The sequence below is a fragment of the Corvus cornix genome, chromosome 1 (genome assembly GCF_000738735.6).
Source record: "Corvus cornix cornix isolate S_Up_H32 chromosome 1, ASM73873v5, whole genome shotgun sequence".
Lineage (NCBI taxonomy): Eukaryota > Metazoa > Chordata > Aves > Passeriformes > Corvidae > Corvus > Corvus cornix.
Window position 1 is genome coordinate 14,820,379 of NC_046332.1, and position 18,673 is coordinate 14,839,051.

Sequence of the window (18,673 nt, forward strand, 5' to 3'; positions counted from 1 at the left end):
ATAAGGCACTATAAAAAAAATGTAAAGCATTCAGGCTTTACTAAGAAGACAACATGTTTATGTAACTGTCAAGAACATACACCAGTAGTCATACTTGTCCCAAGAATGGAAAATCAAAGTGGTTTTTGGTTTGCAAAAGTATTCCAATATCTGTACCTTGGCAAAACCAAAATCTGTTGTTCTTCCATTTTGTCAGATGAGGTGGAAAATAGGTCTGCTCATTCTTAGACATCAAATAGCACTTCTTCTTGTGAACATTTCAAAAAGTTTCGTAAAATTATTTCATTTACCCAAATCCAATAATTAGGTAGAACAGGGTGGAAGGATGATCAGCAGCATGAGATCATGCATTCAGCATATATTACAGCCATTTGCCTCCTATAAATCCCTAGGTATATAGGAACAAACTTGAGAACCTGAAGAAATAAGTCTACTGACAAAGGAATATTTTAGGCTTGATTTGAAGTTTTCTAAATCTCTGGAGTTTATTGTGGATGCTAAAAGGCAGGAGCAGAGGAATTTTCCTGTGAAACTTTTCTTTCTCATGAGAGAGCAGTTAGAGAAATCCAGCTTCTCACAGCTTCTCTGTGAAAGCTTTCGTTCTCATGCAAACTGGATGGACAACAGTTTCAGGGAATGTAAACCATTTCTGCACCTGCAGGTTGCTGTGAGAACACTAGAATTGTTTTCAGTCTTGTGAGAATAATATTTGGAAATGGGTGTCTTACTGCTCAACCTATCACCTTCAGAGGTGGTGGGTGAATAAGCCAATCATGTAAGTTCTTTATTGAGAACCACACTATAAAAGACGAGCTTTCCATTAAACACGGTCTTAGCTCTGCTCTACTCTGCTTTGGCCGTATCATTTGACCGGGATTCATGTTGACCGGGATTCATGTTTGACCGGGATTTCACCGTTCTCTGGGGATAACAGCGACATCTGGTGACCAACCGGCGTGTACTGCAACCCCACCGACTTAGAAGGTCTCGGATGGAACGGAGTGAGTACCGAAACCGGACCTTAGAGGGTCTGCTGACCCGCGACGTGTACTGCAACTGCAACCGGACCTTACAGGATCTGGTGACCCCTCATGTGTACTGCAAACCGGACTTTAGAAAGGCGTGTGCCCCCCCACTTCGGCGGCCGCGGGACGGGACCCTCCCCGGGCCCGCGGGACGGGAGTTTCTCCCAAGCTGCAGCTGGCCTCCCTCTGGAGCTGCGCGGAACACAGACTGAGCCACAGAGCGAGTACCGGAACCGCAAACTTAGAAGGTCTGGTAACAGCGGCATGTGCTGCAATTGCGTCCCAGACTTGGGATGTCTGGTGTCCCAGCCGACGGGTACCGAAAGTATCTGGTGCTCGTCCAACGCGTATACAGCCGCTCGGACTTTAGAAGGTCTGGTGCCTTCCGATCGCATATCAGACTCTCGGAGACATGGGGCGTGCGCAGCAGCTGCCTCACCGAAGCCGTGAGATGGAACCGTGGACTGGAAAGATGGGACATAAAGACGCAAATAAGGTACTCTCTGTCTTAAAATCTGCGATAACGCTCATGGGAGCTGAGAATTTTATCGCAGACGGAGGAAAAGGGAAGGGACTGCTTAATTCTGTGTCCTCAGGATGTTCTCCGACCACGGAGGGAACGAACCGTCTTTCGTCCTTCGTTCCGGGACATCCCACCCCTCCGGATCGGAGCAGCCTTCAGCTCCACCACTGCCGTCCGGCGGGGGCGGGGGGAGCTGGGGGAGTCGCGGCGGCGGCCGTTTCGGCAGAAATCGCCGCTCCCCGGGCCGATCCGCTGCCGCCCGCTTGCCAGGTGGGTCCAGCACCCGCCGCAGCCCCGGGGGCGGCTCCAGCGGGCGCAGCATCACTGCCAGCCGCGCTACAGCTGCTTGTACCGCTATTACATGGGCTGCCCAGGTCGGTTCTGGCGCGCGGCCATACCGTCCCGGTCCCCTGCGGCCCCATATCCCGTAACTTTCGATCGCGTGCAAGATGAGCATGCGCAAATGTTTGGAGAGGGCCTCCCTCCCGCCCGCAGGCGCATGAGCCAAGTTTCCTGAATTCTGTCTCTATGGGGGAACAGATCTTAGCAGTTTTGCATGACATAAAAGCAGAATTCGCGGCACTGCCAGAGCAAATGGTAGCGGCAGTTATTGCCGGGCTGCCACTACAGTTAGTCCCCGTGCCAGCCTTGGCCGTGGGGCCGGACACTCCGCGCACACCGCCGGAGACGGCCGCGCAGGCGTCAGAGCTGGCGGCTGCGGTGCCCGCGCGGACCGTAGCTCCAGCCCCTGTTGCGGCCACCACCGGTCTAGCCGCCGAGGCTCCGGGCTCCGGCGCTGCCTCGCCTCCGGCCCCGGAGCCGGCGTGGGCAGAAGCGGCGCTGCCGGCCTCGGCCGTGGAGCCGGGGGGAGGTCGGCGCCCGCGCCCCTGGAGCTCGCGCTGCGGGAGGTGGGGGCTGAGGTGATCGTGTCTGCGATACCGGCTGTCATAACCCCCCACTCCTCCACGAAAGCGGGAGCAAACTCGAGCCACAGGATCCCGGGCGCCAGGCGCCGCCCGGGTTCCAGCCTTCGAGGTTTTACCCCCTGCCACCCCGCCCGCCGGGGCTCCAGGCTCCGGCGCGGCCCCACCTGCCAGTCCAGCGCTGGCGCGGCCGAAAGCGGCAGTGGCAGCCCCGGCCGTACGAGGGGGCACGGCCACGCCTTCTGGCCCAGGGCCGACATGCCAGTCTCCCAGGGGATCGTTGGGCACGCTCCTGGCCGGAGGGGTGAGCAGCGTTGCCAGGCCAACATTTGCTTCACGGCAGGTTGCTTAAGCAAGCCCGCAAATGCAATGCAACAATGAAACAAAGTAGTGATAATAGCACAGATGGGATGGTCCAGGTTTTTCCTGTGCAGCAGGTTTTCTCCAATTCAGGGAAGGTGGATAAACCTGAATGTTTTGTTAGGAAATATTTAGGACAAAAGAGGCCTAGAGTTAAGAGCACTCCAAACCAAATTAGAAAAAAGTGGAGAAACAAAGAGAACAGGGTTATTCTCCGCAGAAGATGCAGCAGGATAGGTCATGTTGCAGAATACTGTCAGTCTGTATTTCATGCTAATGGTCAACCTTTAATACGTTTAGGGAATTGACCAGGAATGCAAAGGGGAGTCAAATGCTTTCCCAGGGCATAGCTCCCCTGACACAGGCCTGCTATGCCAGCTTGCAGCCAGCACCTGGGAATCAGCCAGGGTGGATTTTACACAGCTGCAATAGGCATCTTAGACTCCAGTCATGCTATAAGGGTTCTTTTAGTGAGTATTCATCTCCATCTAATCTGAGTAAGTTGTTTCCTCGTAGTCACTGAGATCTTTCAGGATCTCTCTTCTATGTGACTCCGCTGGTGTATGAGGAGAACTGAGCTGATCTGATATTTTCCCACATTCGGGACACTCGTGAGCTCTCTCAATTTTTTTCTTTAGCTGCAGATACATCTCCTTGGACAGGCTCTCCAGCCGTCCCCTCTGCAGGCTCTCTTCAGTCTTTAGTCCCTCTTCCTGTTTCACCAGGTTTGCTATGGCTTTATCCAGTGCAGCTTCGTGGTTTTTCAGTGCTTCCAGAGTTCCAAGGAAAGATGCAGATATATCTCCTCGGAAATACTTAGGAGTCAAAATTCTGGATTAGAATGCAACATAGAGAGGTGCAATTCTCAGATTCTATTAAGGCTTTGAATGATGCTCAGAAGTTGCTGGGTATCAATAATGGGTTATGTCTTATTCAAAGCTAACCACAGCACAGCTATCCTCACCTTTTGGAATTTTAAAAGGAGGACCCTGAGTTGAATTCACCTCAGAAATTGACTCCTGAAGCACGATGAGTGCCGCAGGAGGTTCAATTGGCTGTTTCTGCTCAACAGGTTTATCAAGTGGATCTCAGGTAGCTTTGAGTTTGGTCACTGATAAATACTCAAGCTCGAGTGCATTCTTTGCATACACAAAGCTACACTAAATTGCCAGGTTTCATAACAGAAGGTAATGCTTGGGCTGACACTCTGGCTAGCCCTGCATGGGTAGCTCCTCAGCCTGATAAAATTGCATAAGCTAAGGCATTGCAAAAAGGTTTATTCACACCTTCTCCTCACTTATGTGGGCATCCGCTCACACTGGAGAGAAAGGTCGTGATATCATTGCCCATTGGAAACTCGCTTTTGTGATCTTGGGTGTGCGTGCTTCTGTGAAAACTGATACTGGCTTTGCCTATGTCTCTCAGAAGACACGGGGAAATAATCATTTTACAGTGCTACCAAATTCAAATAATTCTGTTATTTTCAATTATTTTCTCTCATTGCAGTCTGCAGGCAAGATGCACCTGCCTCGAGCGAAGGTCTGGGTACAGGACCTACTCAGTGAGAAGTGGGAAGGCCTTTATAAGCTATTGCTTGGTGGCGTGGGTATGCTTGTATTCCCACAGGTACTGGGATATGATGGCTACCTACAAGATGCATTCGCTCTGGCCTGCAGCACCAGAAGCAGAACAGGCGACCACCAAGGCAAGCTTCAAATGATGACCAGAATGCAGATCATCCATCGAAGGATCCCTCTGATGATGACCAAGATGTCGACCATCAGCCTGGTCCTTCTACAAGCAGAGACTGTATTTCAGAGACTGAATTTTATGTTATTGAGTCAAAATGTTATGCAGAGTATTAGAGCCCTTAAGGCTATCTAGAAGTAGTAATTGATGTAGAACCCTCAAGGTTATTTAGAATTAATGACTGGATGTATAGCTGGGTTCGCTAAATGTATTTCTCATGGCATTGCTGGAGAATCCCTCTGCCTGCCTTAAATCAGTATCTGGTTTAGATTCTGTTTGGTAACTGGCCACTACCAAACAGACTCCTTATGCTGTGTTTGTTCTCCTTTGCAAGAGATCCTGCAGAGGATTACAAGCGCGACCTTTTTGGTCTCAGACAAAAAGGGGGAACTGTGGATGCTAAAAGGCAGGAGCAGAGGAATTTTCCTGTGAAACTTTTCTTTCTCATGAGAGAGCAGTTAGAGAAATCCAGCTTCTCACAGCTTCTCTGTGAAAGCTTTCGTTCTCATGCAAACTGGATGGACAACAGTTTCAGGGAATGTAAACCATTTCTGCACCTGCAGGTTGCTGTGAGAACACTAGAATTGTTTTCAGTCTTGTGAGAATAATATTTGGAAATGGGTGTCTTACTGCTCAACCTATCACCTTCAGAGGTGGTGGGTGAATAAGCCAATCATGTAAGTTTTTTATTGAGAACCACACTATAAAAGACGAGCTTTCCATTAAACATGGTCTTAGCTCTGCTCTGCTCTGCTTTGGCCGTATCATTTGACCAGGATTCATGTCGTGATTTCACCGTTCTCTGGGGATAACAGCGACAGTTGATTTTTAAGTTTTGATAGAATAATGGTGGAAATAAAAGAAAATTTTTTTGGAAGATATATTTATGGAGAGGTTCTAGAACATAACTGCTATTAGTTAATAAATGACTGTTTTTCAACTCGGAAGATCTCTTACAGTCCTCTTTCCTAGATCTTTGACTATACTTTATGGATCAAAGGAACTATTAACTTTTTTCTTTTCTTTCCTGCAATGAAAATATGGCAGAAGCCATATACAAAAGCCTGTTTACAGTCTAAAGAAAGAAAAAGTTCTATCAATAAACTTGAATGTAAATGTTTCCATTTTCTGTAGAATTGCTACTTATTGCAAGAGTTTTGATTACTTATGTGGACAATATTTTCTTTTGCAGTTGTGCCATTCAAAGAATTCCTATGGCACCAATGCAGAAATGATACAAGAACTGTAAATACAATTTGGGTACTGTGGTGGGTTGAGACTGAGTTGATGGACGAGTTCCTAAGCCAATAGCGCTTCTAGCGATTTTGCATATTTAAAGGCAGCACAAGTGCGGGAATTTTCTTTTGTTTCCGGCTCTCCTGCTGGGAGGCGGGGGGAGGCCTCCAGGCCTCTGGCCCAGGCTGGACTCTTTTTCCCCCTTTCCCCTCCCCTCCCCTGGTGCACCAGCACGGACCCTGAGTTGCTGCAAAAAAACCACCCCGGAGCCACAGGCAGCTAAAACAGCCGTGGACTGCCACACAGCTAAAACCACCCAGTGTGGCTTCTGGGGACCAGTGAGGCTTCCCCTTCCCTCCAAGCAGAGCTGGCGGAGCTGATGGGTGCCCCCTCCCCCAGCCAGCACACCTCACGCCGAATCAAAAGGAATATCATATGTAGCCGGTGAGGACATCTTCTCTCCCAAGTCAGCAAGAAAGAAAAGTAAAGCAAGTCACATGAGGGAGAAGAATATGGCGGCTCCAAGGTCAGGAAGAAAGAGGAAGTAGTCACATAGGGAAAAAGAGGCAGAGGTGCTTTTTTTTAGCACGTAGCTTAAAAATGCTTTCTGCAGGCTGTAGAAAAAAATTGTCATATCACAAATTGTATTGTCTCTTTAACCCATTTGAAGTACATAGGGAGATGGGGAATTCACGTGCAGCTTATGAAGATATGAAAATGCCTATGCCAGGCTATATAAAAGCAGTGAAAAGGTTTTAGAGATTGTGAAGAAGAGAGCCTTTGTTTTCAGGTCATAATAACTGATCCTTAAAAGATTAAATCCTAATCCTTAAAAGATTAAAATCCTATGTCTACGGGCCCATGACTGCAGTATAAATGAACTGTGGAATTTTCATGGGAGAGATGTTTTTCATTGCAGCAGATTTGTTTTGGGCAGGACTGTTGCTGGTAACAGTTTGGAAACCACATTAAAGCAGAAGAAAACTCTTTTTTCCTTAAATATTGGAGAGATTTTTAAGAACTGCAGCGCTGAGCAAATCCCATGTTTTGGATTTTTTCCCTTGTGCAATTTTGGTGGGAAGGAGGGGGTGCTGGAAGAGAGGGGAGTTTTGCTTTAATCTCTTATTAATTTTTTTTTGTTACTTTTAATTCTGTTAGCAATAAACTTCTTTTTACAGCAACTGTTTAAGCCTGAACCTGTTTTGCCTTGCAGTTTTCTAGTTTTCCTCAATATTCTCTATTTCCCCTTATGCAAAATAACAGATTTTGTGGGGCTTGGCGCTTAGCGAGCTAGAACCACAACAGGTACCAACATTCAGATCAAGTCAGAAGTAAGCAGTAGGGCAATGCTTCACATCTGCACAGCTGCAACTATACTGCAGAAAAAGAAGCACATATGAGGGCCCTGTCCGAGCTCACTCCTTTAGCAAATCTGTACCTGACTGTGGCCTCCAAACTGGGAGAGGAGGTCTAAGTGCTTAAGTTTCAAAACACCCTCCAAGTATAGAGGCTTTATTAATATCCAGCTTACTAAACATGCAGGAAAGCACATCATTAAGCAACTACTTCAATAAACACTATCAACAAAGACTAGTTTTCCACTAGATTTCTGTTCAATTTTGAAAGAAACATAGGAAGACTTTAGTGTGAACGCACACACTAAAAAACATCAAAGAAGTAACACAAGAGATGTTTTGAGTGCCATAAAAGCTTCACATGCATTTATAATCTCTCCTATTCCAAAATGTTACCTTTATAGTGCAGTGATTTTTTTCAGTAGCAAACCGTGGCTCATAACTTGCATCTGTCCATTTCCATGACATTCCATAAGTTCTTGAAATTTTTGCTGCTGTCTTTTCATTTGAAAATAATAAAAATGTTCAGTTCAGAGGAAAGGGAAGAAGGGGAGAGAGAAGGAACTCACAAAATCAGTATAACCATACTGATTGTCCATTATTTTTCAAGGAAGATTTTCTCAGGAGACAATCCATCTGGAAAAAAAAAAAAAAAGAGAAAAAGAAAAAAATATATAACCAAAAAATTATTTCAAATTATGTAGCCCAGGACAAGTATATTGCAGCTACAGACAGTTTTACAGTTTTTACATCTTCTATGTCTTCAATATAGGAGGGATAGAGAACTGTCGCTGTATGACCTTAGAACACACTCCTATTTTACTATTTTATTTTTATTGTGGTCTCATTGACCACATAACTTTGGCATGGAAGTCACTGCCCAGCAACTCTCAAGGTTCTCATCAGGGAGTTCTCACTGATCAAAATCCCTTGGGACTCTAGGTTAGTCATCCCAGGACACTTTGGAGAAAGAGTAAAAATGAAGGGCAAGATTTTTAATATAACAGTGAAGTGATGAACAGTAGGAATTTCTTCTGAAGTTTTATTATCATATTAAGAATAAAAACAAGCATTTTTGCCTGACTTCAGGCTGTTTCAGTCATTCCTCCTTTGTACCAAGGATCAGCTCCTTCACCAAGCATAGCCATATCTAAAATGGTGCTGCCTTCGGCCATTTCACTTGTACCACAAGGGTTCCATCCTTTCCCTTCAGTAAATATCTCCTGGTATTGCAGACACTTGCAAAGGTTTCCATTCAAGAGAAATACAGCTGAGATTCAGACTAAAGGGCCCCGATTTCCTCTTGATTGGGGCCCAATGATTTCCATATCATAAGACGGGCACTTCTTTCTTTGGTACATTCAGCAATGCATTTTGCTGCCTGGCTAAAGTCTGGGCACACATTCAACTTGTAGCACCAAACTGACACAGAAATAGATTTTTTTGACACCATTAGTTCTCAAGAGTAATTTGACTAAAAGATAAGAGGCAATTATCTTTCAGTTCAAAAGCAGAATGTCATGAAGCACGTTTAAATAATTCTGTCATATGCAACTGAATGCCAGTCTTGAAACTGAATAATTTAGGCATTCTTCTACTAGTCATTCTGCCTTAATTTTATTGTCATGATCTCTGAATGCATTTTTAAATTGATTAACATATATTTTACATTAGTTCCCTTTCTAAAAATCTTGGACTGAAATGAGAATACAACCTTTTTTTTAACAAGCTCTTAGACTGTTAGAATTGTCTCTTACTTAGAGTTTATAAGGTTATAAGGGCCTTTTATATTTAAACTACTTAAATGTATTTAAATATGTGATCAAAGTACATATAATATACTAGTCTTCTGAGCATTTTAATAGTGTTGCAATTAGATTTTAAAAATACATGCAGATTGGACCCAAGATGTTTGTGTTATTTTATCACAGTTCTCTGAGCATCTCTGCTGTCCAAGTTTTAAGTTTGAAGGGTTTACAGGATATTCTGAAGAGACACAAAAGAAAAAGCTTATCACAAAAAAAAATAAAAGTGCCATAACACAGGATTATATGAAATGTGTAGATTTCATTATCTTAATGGTACCTTTGATTTTCCCATCATGAAACCACAAAGGATATGCTTCCAGTAGACTGAAGGGATCCTTACTGGTGTTCTTTCCGAAAGGCTCTGCTAATTCATCCTAATGAAAAAGGCATATTCCCTTCAAAAGAGAAGTAGCATAATACCAAGGAACTGGAAGTTATGATTTACCCTCATGAGACCCTGTGGGAAGCTCCTGGCAGAAATTGAGGCCCCGCAGAGAGAGAAGTCCACACTGGAATCAGGTTTGCCAGCAGGATTTGTGACCCCACAGGGGACCCACTCTGGAGCAGTCTGTTTCTGAAGGACTGAAACCCATGGGAAGGACTCACGTTAGAGAAGTTCATGGAGGACTGTCTCCTGTGATTGGGACCCAGTGCTGGAGGAGGGGAAGGGTGTGAGGAGTCCCAGCACTGAGGAGAAAGGAGTGTTAGAGACAACATGTGTGACTGCAGCCTCCATTCCCCATCTCCCTGTGGAAGACGTAAAAAAACCTAGGAATGAAGTTGAGCCCAGGGAGGAGGGAGATATAAGGGGAAGGTGTTTTAAGATTTGGATTTATTTCTCATTATTCTACTCTGATTTGATTGGTAATAAATTCAACTATTTTCCCCAAGTCGAATCTGTTTTGCCCATGACAGTGACTGGTAAGGGACTTCTCCCTGTCCTGATCTCAACCCACAAACGTTTTGCTGTATTTACTGTCCCTGTCCAGTTGAGGAGGGAAGTGATAAAGCAGCAATGGTGGTACCTGGCATCCAGCCAGGGTTAACCCACCACAGGCCCATCCATTATCTGACAGTCCTAGAAATCTTTGAATTATTCTAAAATAGCAAAGACAGAACCTTGTCCCAAAGATTCGTAGCCTAAGTGCACAATCTAACAAAGGTCTTTTTTTTTGTCTTCTAATGAATGAACGGGTGTCTATTGAAGCATCCAGTGAAATTAAGACACATACACTTACAACTAAAAAAATCACCTGGAAGGAGGAAAAGCATTAGTGCTTTAAACTCTGCTTAATGCTTCACAGAAGGATTCTGGCAAGAGTTTTTAGAAGTAGAGAGCACCTGTTTACAAACCCATTCTTTTAACATACTGCCTTTCAAAACCCCTGGGTCCATAATGCCGTGTGAATACGATATCTAATAAACTGTAATGGAATTCTGCATAAATAGAGGGTTAATGTTGTTGTTGGCCTATTCCCTAATCTCAGTTCAGTGTTTCACACAGCTTGGTTATCAAAGGTTGCAAATATTGTTTCCCTATCCTAAACTTTTCATGCAATGTACACCTCTCACAGAACTGGTCTATATGCTTGGATACTAATTCAAGTTTATATCCTTATTTGTTTACATAGACATACAAAGGGAAATAGCTAAGAAAACGTCTCTTTTTTTTTTGTTAAAATATTTATAGGAATGAAAGCTGATGAACTTGAAAATCAATCCACACCTGCATTTTCAGGTAATCAGTTGTGAAAATTAAATGCATAGAGAAAAAAATACATAGGGAAGAAGGAACATGTAAATCTATAGAGAGATGAAAACAGTCAATTTGAAAAAAAAATTCCTACTACCAAAAACAAAGTTCCTTGACAGAATAATTAGAATAAAATCACCTATATGATCTACTTCAATGTCAAAAAATATTAACTCTGTCCGTGAGAAAAATTTTAGCTTTTTTCCAAACTTAAAAATGCAAATCATACAAACTAAGTCAGAAAATTCAGAGAAGTAAAACAAAAGATGTGTTCCCCTCACCTGCTAAAGCAACAGAAATGCAATTTATTTATAATAATGTTAATCAAAATCCATTTCTGAAACCTTTTTTTTAAATGAAGTTATTAGTCAGAAGTGAAGAACTATCAGAAGTCATGGGTGTTTATATTCATTCATGATTTTCTGATACTTCTCATGAAAGATTCAGAGATAACTCAGTGTCCAGCCCAAATTTCAGTAATTACATTCTGCCTCTTTAGGTTGCCAAGTACCACTGGCTGCAGCTGAGCTCTTGTTACAATACATACGAGTGTGTCAATACGGCTGGAGTAAATGATATGGCATGAATTTATATTTTAATCTAGGAAAAACCTCTAGGAGGCACAGCATTGTTTAACTAGGTTCTGTCAGTACATACTTTGAGATTCAAGCTTCCATAAGACAAAACCATAATTGGAGCTGGTTGCTTGCAAGATATGCATGTCAGAATGCTTTGGTAGAGGAATATGAGAGAAAGGAAAATGAAGAAAAGGTGGAAGCGAATGTGTCACCTTGGGTGAAAAGGAAAAGATGGGGGTGGAATATTGGGCAATTCTTACATCTGCCTGCAGAGAGAGGGATTTATTAACTTCCTTTCCGTAGAGGTTTTGAAAAAGGAACAAACAGAAAAACAGTACTGTGTGGAACAACAGTTCTGCCCAGAGAAAGATATATTTTATATCACATGTGGCTGATGAGCCAGCAAGCTTCAAGTCATTACACATTCAGAATTGTAGTGGTTTGGTTCAAAATATCTATTACTTACTTATTTTCCTTCTGTGAGATAAGAATTAGGAGAAAGCAAAGCAGGCACAAAACTTAACAGTTGCAGTACAAAGAAGGAGTTTTGTTACTACTAGAATTAAAAGTAAAGAGAAATAACAAGAAATTAAAGCAAATCCCCTCCCCCTTTCCAGCACTTTCCTCCTTTTACCCAACTCACACAAAGGGTAACAGAACATGGGATTTTAGTTGCAGTTCTTGATTAGTCTCTTTCATATGCTTAAGGAAAAAGGGTTTTCTTCAGCTGCACATGGTTCCCAAATTGCCACCAACAGCAGACCCGCCCGGAAAGAAACAATCTGCTGTGGTGTAAAACTAATCTCTTCCATGAAAATCTCACAGTTCCTTCACACTGCCAAACATGGACCATCACATGGGGTTATTAATCTTTTTAAGGATGAGTTACTTTGACCTGAACACAAAGGCTTTTTTTTGCCACAAGTCTCTAAAAAGCCTTTCAATGCTTCTATGTAGCCTGGCATAGGCACTCTTCACAATTTTCACAGGCCACACGTGAATTTTTCATCCCCCCATGTATTTCAAATGGATTAAAGAGACAAACAGTTTGTGATATTACAGTTTCTTACAACTGCATGCAAGAAGTTTTTTAAGCTACGTGCGAGAAACGCGGCACCGCCCTCTTTTCTCCCGTCGCCATGTTCAGCTTCGTCTCATGTGACTCACTTTCTCTTCCTCTCTGACTCTGAAGCCGCCATGTTGAAGAGTGTTCTTGTTCAGGCTTTACGGTGGAGAAAGCTTCGGTCCCTTTGTGCTGCTGGCTGCATGGTGTTTTCTTCAGTTCAGGGCGAAGTGTGCTGGCTGCAGACAGGAGGCTATGCCGGCTCCTGTTGGCTCCGCCGGCTCTGCGTGTGGAGAGGAAAGGGACCCGCCGGTCCCAGGAAGCCGCGCGGGATGGGTTTAGCTGTGCAGCAGTCCATGGCTGGTATTAGCTGCCTGCGGCTCTGGGACAGTTCCCCCCCCCCAGTGGCCCAGGGGCTGTGCTGCGGAGTTGGGAAAAGGGGAGGGGGGCAGGGGCCCCGGCCCAGCCCAACCCAGTGGAGCCCGGAGGCTCCGAGGCCCCCTCCACCTTCCTGCAGGCAAGCTCGGACAAAAGGCAATTCCAGCCTTTCCGTGTGGTTTAAATATGTAAATTGTGAGAAGCGTCATTAGTCTAAAAGACTGTCCATCAACTCAGGTTCAACCCACTACAAGAATAAAGAATGTCAGTGGAAAAAAAAGCTTTTCAAGTACATAATGTAGGACTGCGTAACTTCTAAGTCTCTCATCTTCCACCAAATGAAGGATATAATAAGCATAAAGTACAAGTCCCCTATCCAACATTTGTTGTTTTCCTACTCTGCATCTGTTAAATACAGTTTTCATTTGTCTAAACACATTCCAAGAGAACTTGTTTTGTTTGTGATGGGGGACAGGAGATTATAGGAGCAAAATTTCAGGCATTTTGATGCCTGAAGTGGCCACCTAAAAACAGAAGCTAGACAAGAATAAGGGAATAAAGGTAGGTATTTATTTGAAAGGCCTTCAAAAGTACACCATGGGGAGGCCAGAGGCTACTACCAAAAATGGACCCCAAGATGGATGACAGGTCACAAGTTCTTCATGCTTTTATAAGTTAGGTTCATTTGCATATTAGGGTTAATTCTCCAATTAAAGCTTCAGTTAATGATGTAATTTCCCCAAGCTTGCCTCCCCTTTAGAGATTTTTAGTTTATACTTTTTGGGCCTAGGACAGTCTGAGTGTCCTTGGAGAGCAGGCCTGGAGAAGCTTTGTTATATCTACCTAGCGTGAGAGAGCAGAAGTTAACAGGCTACAAGAAACTTCAGAGTTACACACTAGGCGGTATAGGATTTGAAAAATATGAAAGTTAAATCTAAGGCATCATTTTGTTTTGAATCGTTTTGGTATCAAGGTGTCATGGGTTAGCAAGCATAGTCCCGGAAGTGATGTCCTTGCCAAGGGGTGCTTACAGCTTCCTTTGTGACCTGATAGAACCTATCAGCTGGCCAGTTTGAATATGGACAATTCTTTAAGCCACTTAAAGTTGTGACCGCCTCTGTGATCCACACTTAAGAATAGAAACCCTGAGGCAGAGGCTCTCTCTCGTTTCCAGTGCTGGGACAGGTGGCTGTGGGCCCCGTGTGGGGGCCAGTGGGCCTGGCCCAGGCCCTGCTTGGGCCAGGCCGGGCCAGGCCACGGCTATCCTGGAGCTGATGGGCCCTGTTCCACCCATGGAACCCCCCCACAGCCCTGCTGTGGGCAGTCGGAGCGGCTTGGTTCCCCCCCCCCTCAACTGCGATAAGCCACATTCCAGCTGCAAGGCCGAGGTGAGATTAACCCTTTTATTGCTGTGAAGAGCTGAAAACCTGAGGGAAGAGAAAGAGGAGATGCTTAAAGCTGAAATTCTGTTGTGAAGCTATGATATAGAAGAGTACCCATTGTAATTTCATGAAGATATGGGGGATGGAGTGTTCAATTTGTGCTTGTTAGCAAAAGCACCTGCACTGAGATAGGCAGATGCTGACGCAGCTGTAATTTCATGAGAAGTTTGAACAGGGAGAGATGGAAGCGATGAGGACTTTTGCTCCAAATGGGAAAGGAGAAAACCTCAGTTCCTAGACATGCTCCCAGAGATAGTCCTAAAGGTGAAGATGAGGAAGACTGTCGGGGGCCCTCCCCCCCTGCCATGTAGCCCTGGGAGAGGGGCCCTGAGGGGACAGAAACGGGGTTTCCCAAGCCCCTGGTCAGCCTCGTTCCCCATTGGTTGGTTTGTGTTTCACTGTGCAGGCAAGGATCCTCAACCCAGACTGTGAGAGTTCCTCGGCAGAGCTCCGGCTATGTGGCTGGGGAAATAAACATCTCTGAAACATCTACCAAGAATCCGTCCATATATATTTCTTTTCCACGGGACTCCTGGTTTGATATAGGCGTGTCACAGTAATCCCTGCTGTAACAAATGGTGGAGAATTGAGAGCAGAACAATCCCCAATCCCTAAGCGACTGATTTGTGTGAGTAAACCCTAGAAACTTTGGATTCCTCTTCTTGGTTTTGTTTTGCTATTCCATATCTAAACTATGGAAGAACCGTGGGAAGACTCTTGGCTTTCAGAGCCGCATACAGACATTTATCTTAAACTTAAAATGATTCTTGAACAACAATTTGTAAATTTTAGCTTAATTCAAGCTCAAAAAGAACTGAAACACTTCCTGGCATGGTTGTTTAAGAACTTTTTCTATGTTTCTTGGGACTTAATTCTTACCAAAGACTTTTGGAACACCGTTTGGACACAGTTAAATTCTGAGTCAAAAGATATACCGATGAAAGAATATTTTCGTGACTATTATTTAATTACCGAGACTGTTGAGCGATGTCAGCTGTGTCCTGGTGAAGGGAAGCGTGCCTCAGGGACCGTGCAGCCTCAGCCACATGCACCGAGCGCTCTGCAAGCAGCAGCAAGGCAGTTCCCGTGCGTGGGCGGAGCCTCGCGAGCCGCAGTGTCGGTGGTGGAGCGAGGGGCAGCGGGAGCAGCACGACCCAGCGGTGCCCGCCCCGCGCAGTGCATGATGGAGCAAGCCCCATGAACGCCTGACCAAGAGGGGCGGCATGCGGGCGGCGGCTGCCAGCAGCAGAGTGGAGCTGGGGCCCAGCCAAAACGCTGGCTGGAGCAGGGTGTGGGGGAGTCGTCGCTCGGGGGCCCGGCCGAGACATGGCTGCAGGGCCTGGCAGCGTCAGCGAAGCTGCGACCAGAGGAGGCGACGCACAGAGAACTGAGCAGCACGGCCCGGCCCAGCCCGCGCAGCCCCGAATGCGACTCTGGGAAGGGCGCACAAGCACAAGCAGCCCTGACAATTCCAACATGGGAGCGACCGAAAGAGAGAGCAAAGACACAGCGAGACAGAAAACAGCAGCCACTCGGAAAAAGGAAAATACCATTGTAGCTAAGATTTTAGGAATAGTAAAATGGTACAATGTTAAACAAAATTATGGTTTTATAACAAGATGTGACAACCAACAAGACATATTCATTCATAGAACTGCTATTAAAAAGAATAACCCTGAAAAATGCATCCCAAGCTTGGGATATGGAGAGGTGGTGGAATTCAAAATTATACAAGGTAGAAAAGGGTTACGAGCATCGCAGGTTACTGGGCCTGATGGTGTTCCTGTAAAAGGCAGTATATATGCAAAAAATCGTAGTCATGTTAGACAATATCTCCATTGTAAGCCCCCCCTACAGTCTCCCTTTCCTAATCCCACCTTTCCCTTTTACCCTATGTCCTATTACCCCCAGTGTATTCCCAATCTGTTTTTTCATCCATGGTTTCCCTCACAAAACCATACCTTTGCCAATTGTTTCCCCAAAAATCCCTTTCCAATGCCGAGTGGGGGATGAAAAGGGGAAGGGAAGAAATTAAACCCTCTCCTGCCTCAGTTTCCCCACAAAGCATGCTTGGAGAGTCCTGTCTCCCTTCTGTCAGCCCTAAGATGTTCCAGAGAATCTGTTTGGACATTCAAAGACTCAGGAGGGTGGCTTGTTTTGCTTTGAAACTGTTCTTGTTATGTTTATCCAGTTGTTTTCATTCTCCTTTTATTAAGATAAAACGGGTGAAATGTCGGAGTCTCCTCCCCCTGCCATGTAGCCCTGGGAGAGGAGCCCTGAGGGGAGGCACAGGGTTTCCCTGCCCCTGGTCAGCCTCGTTCCCCATTGGTTGTTTTGTGTTTCCCTGCGTGGGCAAAAGGACCCTTGGTCCGGTGACTGTAACAGTTCCTCAGCAGAGCTCCGGCCATGCGGCTGGAGAAATAAACATCTCTGAAACATCTACCAAGAATCTGTCCATATATATTTCCTTTCCACGGGACTCCTGGTTTGATATAGGCATGTTACAGTATCCCTGCTGTAACAATACTCCTAACATGAACATCTTTCTGAACTTGTCTTTACCAAGTGAGTTTTTACTTGCTTAATTTCCCATAATTTTTTTTTATAACATTTTTTATAAATACCACTATGCTTACAGCAAAGAATTCAGCTGAGAAGAAATAAAGCAGGACTGTTAAAATGCAAGTCAACATAGTTCAAAATCTTATTTTGAGATCATTGAGACATCAAATAAATAGATCAAAGCCCATACTTCAATTCTGAAATCCTATATCATCTACAAAACCTGAAAATTTTTTTAAGTGGCACCAAAAAGAAAAAAAAACCAAACCAAACCAAACCCCAGAAGAAATATTGTTCAGCTTCAATTACCTTTTTACTGATGTAAATTATTTCAGATTTACCACAGAATGAAATGGGAGTGAATTACAAGCATTTTCAAAGACTATCACGAACTGTTTGTGCTGTTCTTCTCAGGAACAATTGATACCCTCCAGAGCAAAACAGGATATCTTACTCAATACCATAGGCATTAACTAAAAAAGCATAGAAGCCCATTTAGTTAGGCAAACATTTTTATAGCACTGTTTTTGTAGAAGTGCTCTTGCTGCGCTTGTTCAAAAAAACCCTAACTTACTGCCTTCCCAGAAGAAAAATCCTTCTTACTGGTATTGTTCACATCCTGAACCTTATTTTCATGCTGGGCCAAATCCTATTTTGCCTTGTTTGGATCAACAACTCTAGTCACACCAAAGAAGCTATTTTATAAGAGAAACAATTGAGCAGAAAAATCATAGTAATATTCCAAAGCCCAATCCTCAAGGCTTAGAATTTATAGCATGAAAGCAAACAAATGAGCACAAGCAAAAATTAACAATTAAAACTCTGCAAATGGGAGCTAAACCTCCTACTTTCCCAAGGACAGTCTTCTTTCCTTTACCAACAGTTACCTGTGAAGGACATGCTGGAGCTAATTTGAAACTAATAACAGACATACCAAAGAGACCACTAGTTAGAAGTATTGGAAAGTACCTCTGACATAGTTTGTCTGTAGCTACAGCCAATAATTTAAATGTAATAGTTTTGGCTTATCTATAACAAGCCTACTGTTTACTCAAAATAGACTTTCAAAGTAGATTCAAGTAATTTTCATTAACTGTGAGAATGTAGTAATATATTCATGACTACCCATTTGCACTATAATATAATGTAATTCCCATTTAAATTAATTCTTTTCATTTCTTTCAAACATCAGATGTTTTGCAGATTAAGATTAATTTTGCAAAAACATCTGACTGGGCATATTAAGTTCCCTTACAAACAAGACTTTAAAAGAAGCAAGTATGTGAATGCTCATAAGATCAGGAGCCTCTTTGTGAATTCTGGGGCTTCACCCATGAAGGCACAGTATCTTTTCACAAAATAATCTGTCTTAGATGATATGATACCCTGTATTAATGACCCAATTATCAACTGCATCTTTTGTACAATCATGTTCTCAAAGGATTTTTTCAGTGTATAAACAACTTTAATTGAAAGATATACAGCTATTAGAGACTGTCCAAAGGAGGCCTACAAAGATGATGAAGGGCCTGGAGGGGAAGCCATGTGAGGAGTGGCTGAGGGCACTTGGCCTGTTCAGTCTAGAGAAGAGGACATTCAGGGGAGACCTCACAGCCATCTACAACTTCCTCATGAGGGGAAGCAGAGGGGCAGACTCTGTGAGCAGTACAAGGTTTCAGTGGAATGGCTAAAGTTGTGTTCGAGGAGGTTTAGATTGGCTATCAGGAAAAGGTTTTTCACCCAGAGCGTGGCTGGGCACTGGAACAGGCTCCCTAGGGAAGTGGTCACAGCCCCAAGCCTGACAGAGTTCAAGAAGTGTTTGGACAGTGCTCTCAGGCACAAGACGGGATTGTTGTGGTGTCCTCTGCAGAGCCAGGAGTTGACTTTGATGATCCTGATGGGTCTCTTCCAACTCAGC

General features: G+C 44.2%; 1 protein-coding gene across 5 annotated transcripts; it reads left to right on the top strand.

Moving 5' to 3' along the window:
- The first annotated feature begins 847 nt into the window (after nucleotides 1–847).
- LOC104697694 lies at nucleotides 848–6,835 on the top strand. Of its 5 annotated transcripts, none has more exons than XM_039563999.1 (3): nucleotides 848–1,521; nucleotides 1,622–1,818; nucleotides 4,338–6,835. In XM_039563999.1, the coding sequence occupies exons 1-3, from the start codon at nucleotides 1,438–1,440 to the stop codon at nucleotides 4,549–4,551; spliced, it is 495 nt and encodes a 164-aa protein (XP_039419933.1). In that variant the 5' UTR covers nucleotides 848–1,437; the 3' UTR covers nucleotides 4,552–6,835. The 5 variants fall into 5 exon arrangements, 4 of the variants coding, with proteins under 4 accessions (XP_039419933.1, XP_039419942.1, XP_039419920.1 ...); XM_039564008.1 differs by having other exon boundaries at nucleotides 4,458–6,835; XR_753214.4 differs by lacking the exon at nucleotides 1,622–1,818.
- Nucleotides 6,836–18,673: the final 11,838 nt, after the last annotated feature.

Coding starts and splice junctions, on each gene's coding strand:
- LOC104697694 (XM_039563986.1), top strand. CDS start 1,438: ATGGGGCGTGCGCAGCAGCTGCCTCACCGAAGCCGTGAGATGGAACCG. Junction 1,819..4,337: donor CGCTGCCGCCCGCTTGCCAG/GTGGGTCCAGCA, acceptor CTCTCATTGCAG/TCTGCAGGCAAGATGCACCT.